The 16,389-nt window shown below is 44.9% G+C and overlaps 1 protein-coding gene across 13 annotated transcripts; it reads right to left on the bottom strand.

The window, feature by feature from the left end:
- Positions 1–1,674: 1,674 nt before the first annotated feature.
- atxn2 (ataxin 2) lies at positions 1,675–16,090 on the bottom strand. 13 transcript variants are annotated; one of them, XM_037258108.1, is made up of 27 exons: positions 16,072–16,090; positions 15,167–15,249; positions 13,377–13,407; positions 12,758–12,817; positions 12,330–12,401; positions 11,514–11,664; positions 11,008–11,022; positions 9,379–9,533; positions 9,188–9,279; positions 8,774–8,962; positions 8,527–8,699; positions 7,377–7,646; positions 6,351–6,536; positions 6,060–6,233; positions 5,894–5,986; positions 5,742–5,812; positions 5,335–5,663; positions 5,187–5,250; positions 4,916–5,065; positions 4,660–4,677; positions 4,160–4,232; positions 3,865–4,058; positions 3,325–3,451; positions 3,053–3,244; positions 2,750–2,967; positions 2,345–2,522; positions 2,117–2,268 (listed from the first exon to the last, which is right to left on the bottom strand). In XM_037258108.1, the coding sequence occupies exons 4-27, from the start codon at positions 12,788–12,790 to the stop codon at positions 2,240–2,242; spliced, it is 3,246 nt and encodes a 1,081-aa protein (XP_037114003.1). In that variant the 5' UTR covers positions 12,791–12,817; positions 13,377–13,407; positions 15,167–15,249; positions 16,072–16,090; the 3' UTR covers positions 2,117–2,239. The 13 variants fall into 13 exon arrangements, with proteins under 13 accessions (XP_037113993.1, XP_037114005.1, XP_037114003.1 ...); XM_037258107.1 differs by lacking the exon at positions 16,072–16,090 and adding an exon at positions 15,551–15,896; XM_037258098.1 differs by lacking the exons at positions 15,167–15,249; positions 16,072–16,090 and adding an exon at positions 15,551–15,896 and having other exon boundaries at positions 1,675–2,268.
- Between the last annotated feature and the right edge of the window lie 299 nt (positions 16,091–16,389).

Here is a 16,389-nt window from a genome sequence, read left to right as displayed (position 1 = left end):
TACAAATTGTGTTTTCTGTCATCCAATGGACAAGTGTTTACTTTTTCTACCTGTCAGTATACATCGCTGGCATAAATAGATGTTAATGATGAATGAAAGCCCTTTATACTCACTAAGGTGGCTGTTGAGAAATATTTTCTTTATTTGTGAGCCCAAGTGCCTCGTGCGTGCATTTGAGCACCATCACGCTTGTGTACATTTTGTTTGGGTGATTTATGAACGTGGGAGTCTTTTATATATATATATATATATATATATATATATATATATATATATATAGATAGATAGATATCTATCTATATATATATTTTTTAAACATGTCCAACTCTACTTTTTTAGGTTTGTTATTTTTCCTAACACACACACAAGTAGCATTAACTGTTTGGTGTGCATCGTCACCACAACTACAAATCACAAAATCTACGTTCACCACGCTTTATTTTGCGAGCAATGGGATGTCTTAACACTAACACACATCCGATTGTTGTTGTTTTCTTTTGGCACTTCAACAAAATGGATGAGTGATGTTGTTCTTGCAACTGTAACATGTTGAGTCATCGCGAGTCTCTGCTTCAATTAATTAAAAAGATAGTGTGTTGTGCAATATTAATTCCACATAGCCACAATGTTCTCATACGATATATATATTTGTTTTTAACCAGTGGTGGGGAACTTTTTATATTTTCTAGTCCTCTGAGGGCCAAACTAAATTACAATGAACAAATATGATACGACAAGTGTTTATTGTTCAATATGATGAGCGTTGGTGGGTTAAAGCTTTTTTTCTTAACTATATGTAACAGTTGAGGTTATATTTTATTTTTTTCAACTTGCCCCACGTTGGGTTCCCCAGCCCTGCTTCAAGGCTTCAGCCACTTTTTTAATGACCATGATGATGGTTTGCTGCCATTGTGCCTATTGAGTTGATTTTAAAAAAATTCCCATTAATGAATTGAATGTGTTCTCAATACTGTTTGTGTTTACCTCAGCACTGTAAAGCTCCCCCACCCCAAGACCACCACCACAGAGCTTTTGAATGAAGATGTTGTCTTTGTGTTCACAATCCTTTTTCACTCAGTTGTAAACCTTCTAAATTATATATCAACTGTACATTGGACTTTTTTTTTTCTTTTTTGGGGGGGAAATAAACAACCAGACAAAAGCCTCCTACCACCCAGTACATTCTTAAGGTAGTTACAATTAACATATCTGAACAATATGAACTTTGTTTTGTTAAAGTATACAAAGGTTTGGGATTTATCAAAAAGTGCCAATTGGTTTTACCAGTTTGATTAAATACAATTTAGTGACTATTCAGTTATTTCATAGAAAAAAAAATCCCTTCCACATGTTTGCAATGGTAACGCATTGTTTCCAATTCAAATTGTAAATTCCAGCAATCCTTGGTGATGCAATGGTTGTAAATTTCAGCAATCCCTGGTGATGCACTGGTTAACACAGATGCTAGGGAGGTCCCAGTTCAACTCTTATCTCAGGCCAACTTCTTTTTCTTCTAATACTATTAATTTATAGTTAATACATTGGGTATTTTTTAATTATTTTTATTTTAATTAATTCAATTTAATTCTCACACGTTGCATTTGCATTAAAATTTTCAGCAAAAAAGATTATTACATTCAGCACAAAAGATTATTTTTCAAGAAACACAGTCAGTTCAGTTTTTAAAACTTTTTTTATTTTGTAGTTTTTTTGGCTCATTTTTTTAAATTATTTATATTATCTACAAAGTAAAAGTTTTAACTTAAAAGTTACATTAGGGTCAGGTGTGAGGTGGGTGGTGATCACCGTCATTTTTTTTTCTCATAAATAAACACTCGTGTTTTTGTATCCCCCCTGTCGCTGGCTGTTTTTTAGTTTGGTTAGACACTTTAGTCTTGTAGCAGCAGCATCAGCGATACACAACAGTAACATTAATACTGTCCAAAAATGGGTTGCTTTTCTTTTCACCCCGACACAAGGTGCAGACAAAGTTCCAGTTTAATTCTTCTTCGTTCATAGATTAGTTTTCTCTTAAAACACATCACTGCATCGTCAACCTGTTAACATTCTCTTATTGCCTTGTCTGGGGAAAGACGAAAGGAGGGAAGGAATTGGATGGGGAAACATGTCGGGTGAGGAGGAGAAAGGGGTATGAGGGAAGAAGGAGGAATCCTCATCCTCTTCGAGAAATGACGTTTCTGCTCTCTGGCGCCATCTATCTGCCATCTACAGCTGCCATCTACAGCTGCTGCTGGTGATGAGCCTGCACTGCAAAAGACAGGCAACGCCACGTGAACATGGCCCAACATCAAGTGAGGAAAAGTGCTTTGTTTTGGTTGTTTACCTTGCGGATGCGCCAGGTAGGAGAAAGGTGTGGTGGAAGAGACGGGGATGTGGTTAAGGGCCGTCTGTGCCATGGGAGGCTGCGGGCCCCCCGGCGGGCCCTGCGTGGCCATCAGCATCATTGGAGGGTGGGTGGGTGGCGCGTGGTGAGATGGCACCATGCCTGACTGCATGTGCGCCTGAGACAAAAGAGCACACAGATGGTTTAATCCGCTATGGCCTCTCCATCACAAGATGGCCGCGTGAACGTATTCTTCAATTCAGTCGAACACATTGTAAAACCAAAACCTGGCATCCTAACGCATCCCTCTGCTGGACCGTGCTGAAGCGGACCCTCTTGTTGATTCTAAATGCCTGAGGCTCATTTTTGTGACCGTTACCAGTTTGTTATTGTCGTTTGGCTTACCTGCTGCACGTGGGCCATATGGTTGGGGTTGTAGCCGTGCTGGACCTGCTGCGGGTGGATGTAGACGGTCTGCTGTGCCGACGGGAAAGACGCCTGCGGGGACTGCGGGTTGGGGCCCGGCGTCATTGAGGGTGGCGTGGGGGCCAAAGCAGAGTACATGGGCTGCTGGGATTGGTTGGCCAGGTGGAGGGCCTGGGCAGCAGCGGCGGCGGCGGCTGAGGAGTGAGACGAAAGGCAAAAGTCACGGTAAGTAAACGTGCGAGCCGACGCCAAGGAGCTCCCGGAGGGCGCAAATGTCATCACCGGCTGCCGCCTGAGGGTGCTGTGGGTGCTGCACGGGGCTGGCAGCCGGGTGGTTGGGCGGGCCTCCGTGCTGAGGCGGGCCCCCTTGCTGCCCCTGGCCTGTGGGCGTGGCTGAGGGCTGGGGGTGCTGGGGGTGAGGGTGCAAAGTGGCGCTCGGGTGAGGGTACTGCTGGGACATGGGGCCAGGAGACACTGAGAAAAAACGAGAGGAGACGACACGCTGTCAAGATGGATTGTGGGATGGAAGGGGGCTGGGGGCTTGGCATACATACCATACATGGTGTGCGTCTGCTCTGGGTACTGAGTGGTGGAGGAAGACACCAGGCCAGGCTGGCCGTGGGCATGCGTCGCCATCATGCGGGCGCCGCCCTGCATCACAGGACTGAACACGTGCTGCGCCTGGAACACAATGTTTATTTGATGAATGTAATGTGAGGTCTTTTTTGATCACATATTTGCCTTGGCCACCCGAGGGCAGTACAAACCCAACATACAAACCTACATGAGGAGTCCTGTAATTTTAACTGATTTACAATGTTCTATTCTGAAGGTGTAGCTTTTGGGAGTGAGAGACTGCGTAAAGGGGGAAAGGCCAGGCTCCAGATGGATTTTTTTGACCTGCATTCTCAAGGTGGAAAGCAAGCAGCGTTTTATTCCGACGTACACAGACATCTGTGAATTTTTATTTATTGTTTTTGCAAACATTGCAAATTCCCACCACCTACTAGACGCATTCTGTGTGGTGGGCTGTGGGGCACATATCAGTCGTGTCAACTTTAGAAAACCTCAAGTGGTACTTCAAGTAAACAGACCTGAGACTGGTAGTGCGGCATCTGCTGGACCAGCTGCTGACTGGGGAACTGCTGAGGGCTGCAAGTGAAGTACTGGGCGGAGTAGGCCGGGCTCTGCGTGATGATCGGCGGCCCTGCCGCCGTGGCCGGGTGCATGAGGGTGGGTGTGCCCGGCGGGTGGTGCTGGTCCGACCTCTGCTGGGTCATGTTGGGCACTGGCCAAGAAGCAGAACAACGGAATGTCACACAGGCAAAGCCTTGACTTTAGTCTTTGATGATGATGTGCTACGAGGAGAGAAAACCAGGCTGTTCTTACCTTTACCTGGTCTATACGGTTTAGACTGGTTGACAGTCATGTGTGGCATCTGAACCTGGTACATTGCAGGAGACTGCATGGAAAGGAGCAAGAAATCAAATAAAAATTGATGGAATTCTTCATGCGCTTACTTTATACTTAATCAGGTGAGCATTAACAGTTTAAAAAAAAAAAAGGACCAAATAACGGAAATGACACAAGCATGTCTGACTGTAGGCTTCATCTTACCTGATTGCATGCATTTTCTACTTTGTGTGTTTTTTTAACACCTGCCTGTCACTAAACCCCATGCACTTTTATTACTGTGGCAGAAATAAACCCCTAGCAGTATGACCATTAACGCTATAAGAGATGAATTGCAATAAGAAGTTGGCAAACCAACATCTGAATGCGTTAAAATTGACAAGCAAGCAAAACATCTCAAAGCTAATTGAGTTTCGATAAAAAGAAAGTAAATAAAAGGATTTTTTTAATGAAAATTTGAGGAAAAATTCACAAACCTTCCATATTATGCTTTTCTAATGGAGCGAGAGAGAGAGAGAGAGAGAGAGAGAGAGAGAAAGAGAGCGAGAGAGCGAGCGAGAGAATGAGGAGCAGGGGGAAGAAAAGGAAAAATGCATGTCTTTACATATGTCTGATGTTGGATCACCAAGTTGTTCTTAAAGCAACATGAGATAAATGCCTCGGCATTGACATTCCAGCGGGGCATTTACGTCACACCCGGCAGGGTCAGCTGCGAAAAGGCGTGGGTCTCACCTGTACGCCGGGACTAACTGGTGTGAGAGGATACATCTGGGGGAAGCACAGCGGCTGGCCATAGACAGCGGGGGGCTGCTGGACCACGATGGAGGGGCTAGGCTGGCCCTGAGGTCGCGGGGGTGTCGGGGTGTTGGCTGGTTTGGGCTGCTGACGAGAGCGGGGGGGAAAAAAAAAGTCCTTCGCAAATTCCCTTGCATTATACTATCTGGACATAGATAGCAATGAAAGGGTTGTTGCCGATTGTCAGAGGGGTGGGCAGCCCACTCACCTGAGCATTGAACCTTGGCTTGAACTCGTTGGCGTTTGGGTTTAAGGTGGACTTTCTTACTTGACTGCATGAAGAAAAGATGCAGATCAAGATTATCATTGACATGATTGAACTGTTTCAACAGCCTCCTCCTTACGGTCTCACTCACTCTTGCACCGCCTCCTTCTTGTCCTCCTTCTCTTCATGCTTGGGCCCACCAAAGGTCGATACGGCCGTCGTCTGAACCCCCTGCGACGTCACATCTAGGCCCGCCCTCTTCTGCTCCGGGCCAGAAGGAGACGGGGAGAGCGCGGTGGGGCTACCGGGCTTACTCGTGTTGACAACGCCCGTGGATGGGGTGGCGCCGCCGTGGTCTTCGGTGCCCACTGAGGATGCTTTGTCCAAGGAGGCTAGGTCGCTGGGCTTGTCTGCAGAGTCTCTTGGAGGCTTGGTTACCACGAGGTCCATGGCAGGATCCGGGTTGGAACTAGACTGCAACTGAAAAATGAAAGGACCAACAAAGAGTTTTGCGTGGTACAAAAAAAATGATTCAGCATGGCACTGGAAGACACTCACCCTAAAATCTTCACTAAATTTCTTTAAATTGTCTATTTGTTTCCTGTGGTCAGGCGCCAAGGAGGGGGGACCTGCAAGAAAAGCAAGAACCCTTTTAGACAAGGTTACACAACCTCTGTGTGTGTTTGAAGGCTGTCAGGACTTATGCCTACCTTTACACACAGGTCTGTTGATACTGGAAGAACTATCCTTCATGCCGTCTTTGGGGGATGTTTGTCTCGTCTCGTGGACGCGACTTTCTTTCCCTGTAAGACAATTGCGTGATACGTTACATACTGCATGAAGCAGTTGTGAAAGGGACTTCGCTTGGAGCCTTACCGTCTCCTGACAGAGAGGCTACCATGTTGGGAGCAGGGCTCGCAGCAGTCGGGGAGGAAGCGGACGTCGGTGTGGCTAGAGACTCGGTGGGAGCCGTTCCTGTCTGAGGCAGAGATGCGGAGGAAGGGGAGGCACCACACATATTGTTCTGACGCGGGGAGCGAGGTCTGTGAGCTGATGAGGAAAAGACATGGGTAGTTTTACTTGACAGAAAATAAGGTTTGCTGCAGCCTTGAATGTGTACAATTGTAGAGGCCAATAGAGATGGTCTGCTAGCGTCATGGCGTATACCTCCACTAACGACAGAAGACCAGGTTCCTCCAGAGGAGTTGCCTCTGTTGGAAGGAGTCACCGAGACGTCGCCAGGCGTAGTGTGAGAAATGAGATCCACCCCCGGCGGCATACTAGTGGTCCTGCTGGGGGGCACTCTGTGAGCACGGGGTGTCCTTTGGGATTTCGGAGACATCCGCGGCGGACCTACAGTGACAGAAACATTTGAGAGGTCAAGGAGGGTGAAGCTATGGTCACACCGGGAGTGTTGGACATGCTTGTTAGTACAAGTAAAGCGGTCGAATCACACGCAGACACAGCAACCATTTCAAAGCGCAGCCAAGTGACCAGAGAGGGGAACGCGGGAGGTTGCGGGGGAAAAGGTAAGGTGCGAAAGAACAGATTCACCAATCAGCAGAGTTGTGCAGCTTAAGAACCGGTGACCCCTCAGTGCAAAGTAGACAAAACTAAGACAGTAAATCAACTGATAAACCAGGCACACTGGCAAGTCCTATTTCGTGGACTTGTAGCAACATGTTCTTGGTACAAGCAACATGCTCAAAGTGCTCATCTTTTATTTGCAACTTTAATTACAAATGATGTCTGTCAGCGATTCAGCGTCACTCACTGCAATGATTTGTCATTGCAGTTGCATCAGATCGCATGTGCTGGGCATTCATATAGGGAAAGATCCATCCGTGAATTTTTACTGAAGATTTAGAATAATCCTTTAAGCGCACAAATGTTTTTTTTTTTTTTTACTTTTGTATTATTCTTAATATAACTGCCATCAAGAGGAGATCACCTTCCCGTTTGTTTAAGGGGTACTTAAATGTACTTGAGCCTAAAAAAATTCCAAATCACTCCGCAGAAGTTAACGTCATCTTACGATGCTGATCCACACTAGACCTGGGCAAATTGACTTTTGAAAGCAGTTAACGTCTGAAATCTTTAGGGCATGTTAAGCGTCACTCTTGGGCTAAGACCAATCCATCCACCTTCAACTCATGCCTTTGCCCAGGTCTACGCCACATTGACGTGGGGTACCTTCTGAAGACATGCGTTTGGGCAGAGTGGAGGCCGGTGACGAGGGCCCGTGGAGGGGAAAGGGAGATGAGGAGGAAGAAGAGGATGACGAAGGGGAGGGAAAGGAGGGATGGGATGAATGAGAGGGAGGTCTGGAAGGTCGAGAGGGGGGTCTGGAGGGTGGCCTGGTGGGCGTGGTGGCCCGAGGAGGCAGGGAGGAGGGGCCGGACTGGTAGCGAGGAAGGGGACGGGAGGAAGAAGATGGACAGGGTGAGGGCCAATGGGATGAACCTAAAAGAGGGAAGGACAAATGATCAAGGATGACACAATGCAATGAGCAAATCAAGCGGAAAAAGAGCAGAGCGACAACATACAGGCACATGCCATTCATTAAACTTGAGACAGAAAAGCAAAAAAAAAAAAAAAAAATTTTTAAAAACAGCACAAACATTGTTAAAGAGAAAGACCGCGATGTAGCTAGCACACTGGCGTTAATGTCATTGATTGGCCAAAACTAAAAGGGTTTTTTATAGAAGAAGATTTCTTTCTTTCTTTCTTTCTTTCTTTAGAATTTTGATTATTGGCAAGTCCTAAGGTGATATTTTGAACCCAAGATTATTATGTCAACACCAATTACGTACTTTGGCATTAACATCATGGACGCCTGCCTCTGTGGACTCCGGCACGAGTATGCCTTAGATAGTGTGATGTCGTTTTCTTACGCCGCTGTGGAAACTAGTTGATTGTGCATTGTCTGTAATCTTGAAATGTCCTAATTACAATCACTATATGCATGACTACTTTGCCATGAATGCATACCAAAGGAATGACCAAGTAAGGATGGCGGTAACAGTAACGCCCTCTTGTGACGTTGCTTTCTTACGCCGCTGCACAAACTAGTTCATTGTGTGCCATTTGTAACCACGTTGGGTATTGTCGAGACCCACTGTAAGGTTAATGTGAATATGATAGCATTAAAAAAAAAAAAAGTAAATCATTCATTTAAAGGGTTAACAAGTCTTTATTAATTTTCTATGACAAACTTAAATTACGAAAGGAAGATGGAAACCAGTTGGGAAAAGGTGAACTGAAAATGTGTAGGTGCTTTCCCCACTGAAAACATTGGCTAGCACAACGGATCACAGGTGTGTGAGAACTGGAGCAGCCGTACCTCCGTTCACCACCCTCTGGTCGCCCCCTGGGCTTTGATTGTAGTCATGCAGTCCCGCGCGAGGCGCCGACGGCCCGGCTGAGTTCGGAGTCAGACGTGGGGAATTCTGACGTCCGGGCCCCCATGACATGGCCTCCCTGTTTCTCTGGCCCGGGGGAATGTATTTGTTCTCCCTGCAAACAGGCACCCGATCAATACGATGCTCCTTGGGCCCAGTAGACCTGTCACCGTGTGAACTAAGTATCACCTGCTCAATGAGTGCATCTCTCTTTCACCTCTCACCACCGCGGTGAATTTATCTTCCTCTGAGCGCTCGTCGTTCTCGAGGGCCACGCGGGCCTTGTATGTAGAGCTGGCTTCTATCTCTTCGGCCAGCTGGGCGGCGCGCGCTTCCCTCTTGAGGAACTCTTCGGAGTTGTCACGCTCGAGGGGGACACTGACAAGCAAGGGCAGGTTAGAACACGGCCATGGATAAATACTTGTATTTCTTTGTTCATTGTCTGGAACAGTAAAAAAGAACAAGTGCCAATTTCACAGTGAACTCAAACTATGAAGTGCCACAAATGGCAGATTCTACGTGAAAAATGTATTCATGAAAATTAAAACCAGAAACATTTCTCATAAGGAAGGGGGGAAAAAGTAAGGAGCACGGTATTCTTACGTATATGTGGACAGGCTGCTGTCATATGTCGACAAGACACCATATTTTTCCTCGTTGTACTTGAACATGTCATTGGGGTCCCATCCGTTTGACTACAAAAAATAAAGAAGATGTTTCTCTTCATGTTCCACACATGGGGAAAAGCGATGCCTCCATCAGTGTTTGTTGCGGCGTTGCATCTTGTTTCTCACCACATCTGTATCCAGGGACTCGAGACTGTCGGAATTGTGGGTCTCGCCGCCGTCCCACGGCTCGAGATCTTTCTCTTTGTGCTCGCCATTGATCCTGCCACTCACTGCGGAGTCTGTGAAGTTATCTGAGACACGCAAGGATACACCTTTATGCTCTGCAGACATACAAACAGGCAGGGGAAACCACACGCTTACTTCTTATGCACAAAAGCACACATGCCTTCAGGATTTTCTATGGGGGGCGGGGGGGACTACTTCTAACCACACAAAAAAGAAAATTAAAACCTATAACAAAATAAAGGTCTACTGAGATAGTGCTTATAAAGTGCAAGCCTTGCAAATTAGTGCAGTTGTTATCGTTGAGGCAAAAAATGTCATTGTGTTGTCACTGTAATAATAAACGAATCAAATAGTCAGTGCAACGTGCAACAGAAAAATGTGGACGGGGAAAAAGATTAAGCACGAAAGCAAGAAAAGTACTAGCTGCTAACAATGGACAGAATAATAAGCACAAGGGCCACATTATTGACATACTAGGCACTATACTAGTCTCTGTTACATAAGCAGAGCTGGCCAATATGTTTTGTGACTGGCTGCTGTCCATTATGGAAAATAGACGTTTCACACACGCAGGGGGGTTGAAGGGGAGCTAAAGCAAGCATGCGTTTAGAATGCAGTCAATCAGATGGCTCATTGAAAATTCTGCCACTTGAATCTAATTGGTAGTGAGCAATTTAGTTTTTCCTCACAGTGAGTTTACAACCCGTTGCTTTCAATGGAAACGAAACGGTCGGCTTACTCTCCCGCGTGGCCCTATTCTCATCTGTCAACCGTTGAAAACGTTACTGCTTCTCAAACTCGGTTAGTATCACTGAACTAAAACCACAACTACAAAATTCAGTCTACACGAACGTATCGATGGCATGAGTATAAATGTCTAATCTGTCTTTTTACAAGACTCTCCAGTAAAAACTTTATAGCGGAACCTGTCTGATCTTCCGCTGAAAGCAACAACATGAAGCTCAACTACAGTGGAACCTCTCAATGGAAACAGAAATAGCTCTAGGGCACTGGTCACCTTAACCGTATTCCAATTTCAAGAGCAAAAATGTAAATACACCAAATAAGGATAGAACACATTTGCAAGAGAACCAAAGAGGGGAAAAAAAGTGTTGAGAACTAATCCAACCGTGACAAATGACCCTTTAAGTAGTTGAACATTTTACTGATGCAAGAAGCTCTGCCATGTATGGCAAAAATACACAATAACTTGATGTCCACCCATCAAAACAGTTCTTCTACTAACAACCCAGACTAAACTGAGCTCCTCCCTGACACACAATGTGGTTCTACAGAGAAAAAAACCCAAAAAGAAATCATGAAATTGCACAAATGATGGTATTGAACCATAAGGGGGAAATAAAACCTAGAGCCTTTAAGGGCGGCTTTCTTTGGAGGTTCCACTGTTTTTGATCCTTATTTCGAAGCCGTAAGATGAAGCAGCGGAGACTTTGAAAGAATCACCACACAGGGTAAGAGTGGCAGCACGAGCGATTGCAACACGTTTGATTATGTAAGTAAAGACAGTTTGCGAGACAGAAAGGGGAGAGGATAAAACAAACATATTACCTGTGTCTGAGGAAACTAGACCATGGGAGAACAAAGACAGGTGGCAAAGAGTCAGAAGATGGAATGACAGAGCGGTGAGCTACATTATGATTAACTGCATTGCTTTGTATGGCTACATTCAGAAACATAATTCAATTGTCTATTGCATCTTAATCACTCCGCCAAGACACGCCAAACTGTCCTGGCACACGGTCAATAACTCTTAAAGAATTGAATACGTCAAGATGAATTAGATGGCGTCATTCAGTCTATGCCGAGTGCCCTCACTTCGGCCGAATCGATGGATGGGATTAGTCTTCAATGAGCGGCGGCTCTACTTTGTAGTGAATACACACTCATCAATAGAGGATGTCATGGGTGTGCACTGATTCACTCAGTCGTGTGTTTATTTGTGAGTGAATTCAAAGTCGCCTTCTCACCGTTTGAATGCTTCACGAGTTCTAATATCGACGAGGCCGAGTGTACGTATAAGGATAATGCTGATGAGTGAAAAATCGGCTCCATACCTTTCCTGGCAAAGTTAAGATCAACATCTTTGAAGGACACTGAGACAACATCGGAAGCCTTGAAGACAATGCTCTCCACAATGTCCTCTTTCTTGGGGCCCGTGCTCGGTTCTGGGCTCTTCCTGTGGGCTGCATCCAACACCAGGTCACACTAGGAAAAACATGGGGGGGGAAAAAAAAAAACTCACACTCTAAACTGGGTTTTCATCTTGTAGAGCGTTGACCTCTGTCGAACCAAAACAACAGTCAAAATGCTGTAAAATTGCTGGCAATGTGGAGAAAAGTGAATGATTTACGATACATATTCAGAGCACCTTATTAAGAAATTGATGATGAACATAAAAAATGCAAATTAGCAGGGAAATTAGTCCTCCGGTAACTCGAGTACCATGGTTAAAAAGAAATATGCTCGAGGAATCTTTGTTTCTGCCCTGACCGGGTAGCCGTTTATTTGGCGCACGCAGTTGAGAAGACAGTCAAGTCTTTTTTTTCAAAGGCAATTTAATCGGTAAAAATGACTGCGGTCTTTGATGCTAACAGCCTGACACAATTGCAGTTCCTACCGATCAATTTTTAGTCAAGGGGGCTTACTCAAATGTGCTGTTTTAGCTGGCAAAATTGCTGCTGTGGTTCTGACGCCACTTTGTCCCATATTCAGATTTCTGGCATTTAATTTGCTGAAAACAAAAATGTTCTCACAGGGTTTTACTGAGCAAAGTGTCATTCTAAAATGGAAGATGAAGGGCCACATATCCCTTATCCCAAAAAGGGCAGTGTGAAAGGAATGGACCGAACCACCACAGCCAGCCATCTTACCTCTGGACCGTAAGTCTTGAACACTCCCTCATAGACCACTCCGTTTTTCACCTTCAGTTCACACTTGGTCCCCTGTAATCATAGTTCACATTTTCACTTTGGTGAACATTTATTCACACATACACACAGTCACAACGCTGAATTGTCAAAGTCAATTCACACGCTCTGAAGACACGTTTGGAAACCATCTGCTACGAAACACCCTGATGACTGATCAATGCGATTTGTTAAAGCAAGCAGCTGCCTAAGCGAATCGCTGGGGCTTTGTTTATTGCCGTGTGGACATTTTGAGGAAACTCAAGCTTGACTAAGTCATTTACAGTAATTGTGAGTCATACAATGCTATCTCAAACTGCTGGCTTTACCGCTTTGTCAAGGTTACATACAATTTTGAAGAATGCATGTGGTTATCTTGACAGTGAACATACCACAACTGATGTCAAGACATGGACCATCCTCATGTTTGCATACACGCCATTGAAAATGACCTGGGGAGGATATAAATACAGTCTGGTTTAATTCATTTCGGATATTTTCCCCCATTACAATGAATTTAAGTGCCATCAATTATTTCTGTTTATATATATATAGATATATATATATGTTCCGTTTTGAATTAAAAAAATAATAAAAAATAAGACCATGAAAAGAAATAAACTGGTTTTATCGTCTGCTGTAGTCGCGTCAGACGTAAGCCGTGAAGGGGCGTGGCCCAGAGAGTGACAACAGAAGCTATGGCTCCTTGAGTGTTCTCATGTTGTATTTGTCCTGTTCCCATAAACAGCTGACTGAGAATGTGGCTCTCCTTGTCCACATGCGAGGGCATTAATATTTACCCCTTTTATTTTCACTTCATTTGAGCAGAAGTAGGGAACATATCTAGCATCTCTAAATCTATCAAGAGTGCTGCTCTTTTAAATTGGGGCCCTGACAGGTTACCACTGGAAAAAAAAATAATAATAATCTACGCTGAAATAGCATCACAAAATTACTTAGCGGTGTACCCACAAAGTTAGATTATACAAAGTGTTGAAGTAGGTTGCTTACCGCTGCGGGACCTTTACCACTGTGTCTTCCCCTGTAAAAGAAAATGCCACAGGTGACAAACGTTCTCGCTCATGTTTTTACAAGCAAAGTGAAGTGATCAAAGTGTTCTGTAACAGGGAAGGAGAGAAATTCCAGGAGACCCACATGTAGATAACTAACCGAGATTAAAGCAGTGTAGACTGCACACACAAAAGGAAATGAATCCAAGTCTCCAAACAGCATGTGGTAAATGAATGCAACATGGCAGCTCAAATTTCTCTTTTTGAGGCCAGTGTGTACACATGAATTCATTTATCCTCCAACCTGTTTAACCTCACAGCCATGCTGGAGGCTATCATAGCTGTCTTTGCCCTAGAGGTTGGGTACAGCCCAAACTGGGCGCCAGCCAATCACAGAGTGCAAATAGATAAAACAACCATTTACACTCCCATTTACACCTACAGACAATTTAGAGTCCACAGTTAACCTGCCACGCATGTTTTGGAATTTGGGAGGAAAACATTATACCGGGAGACAATCCCCCCCCACCCCCTCCCCCCGGATTCAAACCCCTTCCCTCCAGGAAGCGACCGTATTCAATGAGTGTCCTCAAATGCACCCTATTCATCTGCATGCACTTTATTGCTGAGAACGCATCCTAGAATACACATTCATTGTTTGTGTCCTCAAATGCACCACACGCTTGTAAAATGCACTGACTTCTTAGTGTGGCGTCCGAAAATACACCTCATTGATTGTGCCCTTGAATGCATCTCATTCTTTCGGCAAAATACATTAATATCTCAAACTCTAGTCACACCTTACAATGCACCTTATTCTTTGAGCGTGTCCTAGAATGCACCTTTTTTCATCGGCCGGGAACGAGGCCAGGTATGCAATCACATGCAAGCTCACTCGCCTTGAGTATTAATCAATAGACATTAGCTATCATTAAACATCTTCAAGTGAAAAATGAAGCTTCATTTTCCACTAATATCGACTCGTATAAATCTCCTACTTATGAACGAATCGAATAAATAGCTTCCTACTCTGTAATACGCATTTGAACGTAGCAACAAAAAAAGAGGGCCTCAATGGAAAGCGACGCAGGGAACAAACAGGGCGTACTGTGCCGCGCCGGTGAATGAGTGAATAAGAAGCCGCGGACGAATGTATTTCGCTGACAGCTATGCGACCACCTGATCCTTCGGGCATCGCGTTTAAAAGTCACACTTGAAGGACATTATCATTTCACATGAGTCGGGCGAAGTCAAGGTTGACTGACAGCTTACTCGACCATTTCTTCAACCACATACGCGTCCCCACGCCCTAGTTATTGTATTTGAAAGAAAAATACGAATTTGAACCTTAATGTTAAAGGCAGGACTGAGTGAAATGATGCGTTCGGGTAGCAATCATCGAAGCCAGTGCGTTCAGTCACTCGCTGCCATTAAAAAGGCTAATTAACGTAAGCAAAGCAAAGTCAACTAGAGGTCTGTGCACATATATGCTGCAGAGGAAAACTGGGTGGGAAAACCCGGAATACGGTCGAAATGGTGATGTTAACGTGTTATTCGTGGGGCGATCGGTAAGGCCGCGCACGCTAACTAGGTTGCTCCCTGGCTGACCAACACGTCGCAAGGCCCTCACACTCCTTTCACCCCCAAAAAACAAGCACAAGGCGGACATGTCATCTCTTAAAAACGACACCGGCGTTAGCGAAATATAACCACGTCCGGGAAACGGACACCGGCATGCCAAAGCCTCATTGTATTTGATCGCTTCATTGAATGATTGTAATTTGCACCGACCTGCCCAGATTCTGTCGTCCCCCGCCGCTTCCTCCGGCACCAGCGGCGTTGCCACCGCCGGGCTTGCTGCGATTTCCACCGGCCTTCATTGACATGGCGAGCCCATAAAAGACGGTGTCTTAAAATTACCAGTTAGGCACCGCAAATTCTCTCGACGGCGACGGGACAGCTGTGTGTTTGCGTGGTTAGTGTGTGACAGTTTAGCAGCCGCCGTTATCACAGTCCCAAACTCCGGTAGCTAGCACGCTAATGTCAACGTGCCTGGGTCTTGAAGGAAGATGCTATGCTAACAAGCTAGCGGGGCTCAGCTAGCCCAATTAGCAACCTGTACAATTGCTTTTAAAAGAAGAGGGGTGAAAAACACGACTTAAAAAAAGACAACACCTGGTAACGGCTCTGCTGAAATAAATGTCGGCGCTGAACCTCTTGCCAACGCGCTGCGTTAATCCAACTGAAATGATTTTGTAATCGGAATTTTTGCTTTTAGTGCTGTCTCGGGCTGTTTCCGTTGCTAACATCGAAAAGACCAAAACAGTCTGAAAGGGGACAAAAAATGGCGGAGGGATATTTGACATGCGTAACAGCACTTGGCGTCCGACGCAACAGAAAAATAACAGTATCACGTTTAACTACAATGCACGATTATAGCGAGGATCCCGTTGAAGACGTGTTTAAATGAAGCAAACGGTAACAAACAAAATCGGTACTTAATGGAACTATTTTCAGGAAGTCTGCCAAGGCTGTGTTGCGGCATCCACGTGAGCCGGCGAACGCCGCATACACATGCGCCACTATTGCACCGTAACACGCATCATGCGTTGAATCCAATATTAGACATTATATACATTGTGCTAATTGTACGTTAGCGTTTATACTTATAATAGTTCCATTAACTGCGACTGTACCTTGTCTCCCCTTCGCGTGGACAATCGTACGAAAATGTTAAGTTAAACGCCATGACTATTTAAGTGAACGTTGCCATATTGTTTTGTTGTCACCCTCAGATGTCATTATTCGTTAACAACAAACAAAACAATGTATACTTTATTTCCCCAGGAATGAAAACTCGAGTTATGAGACTTTTTGAGAGACATAAAATAGTTTTACTTTGACCCATCTGTGTGTTTTTACCATTACCATATTTAATAAATGTACGTAGTGAATGTTTTTCTTGTTAAAGGACCCCACATTAAATATTTTGATCAGGCAATATGTTTTACCTC

Source organism: Syngnathus acus, chromosome 9 (genome assembly GCF_901709675.1).
Source record: "Syngnathus acus chromosome 9, fSynAcu1.2, whole genome shotgun sequence".
Taxonomy (NCBI): Eukaryota; Metazoa; Chordata; class Actinopteri; order Syngnathiformes; family Syngnathidae; genus Syngnathus; species Syngnathus acus.
The sequence above is the reverse complement of the archived record's forward strand: the minus strand, read 5'-3'. Positions and strand labels throughout refer to the sequence as shown.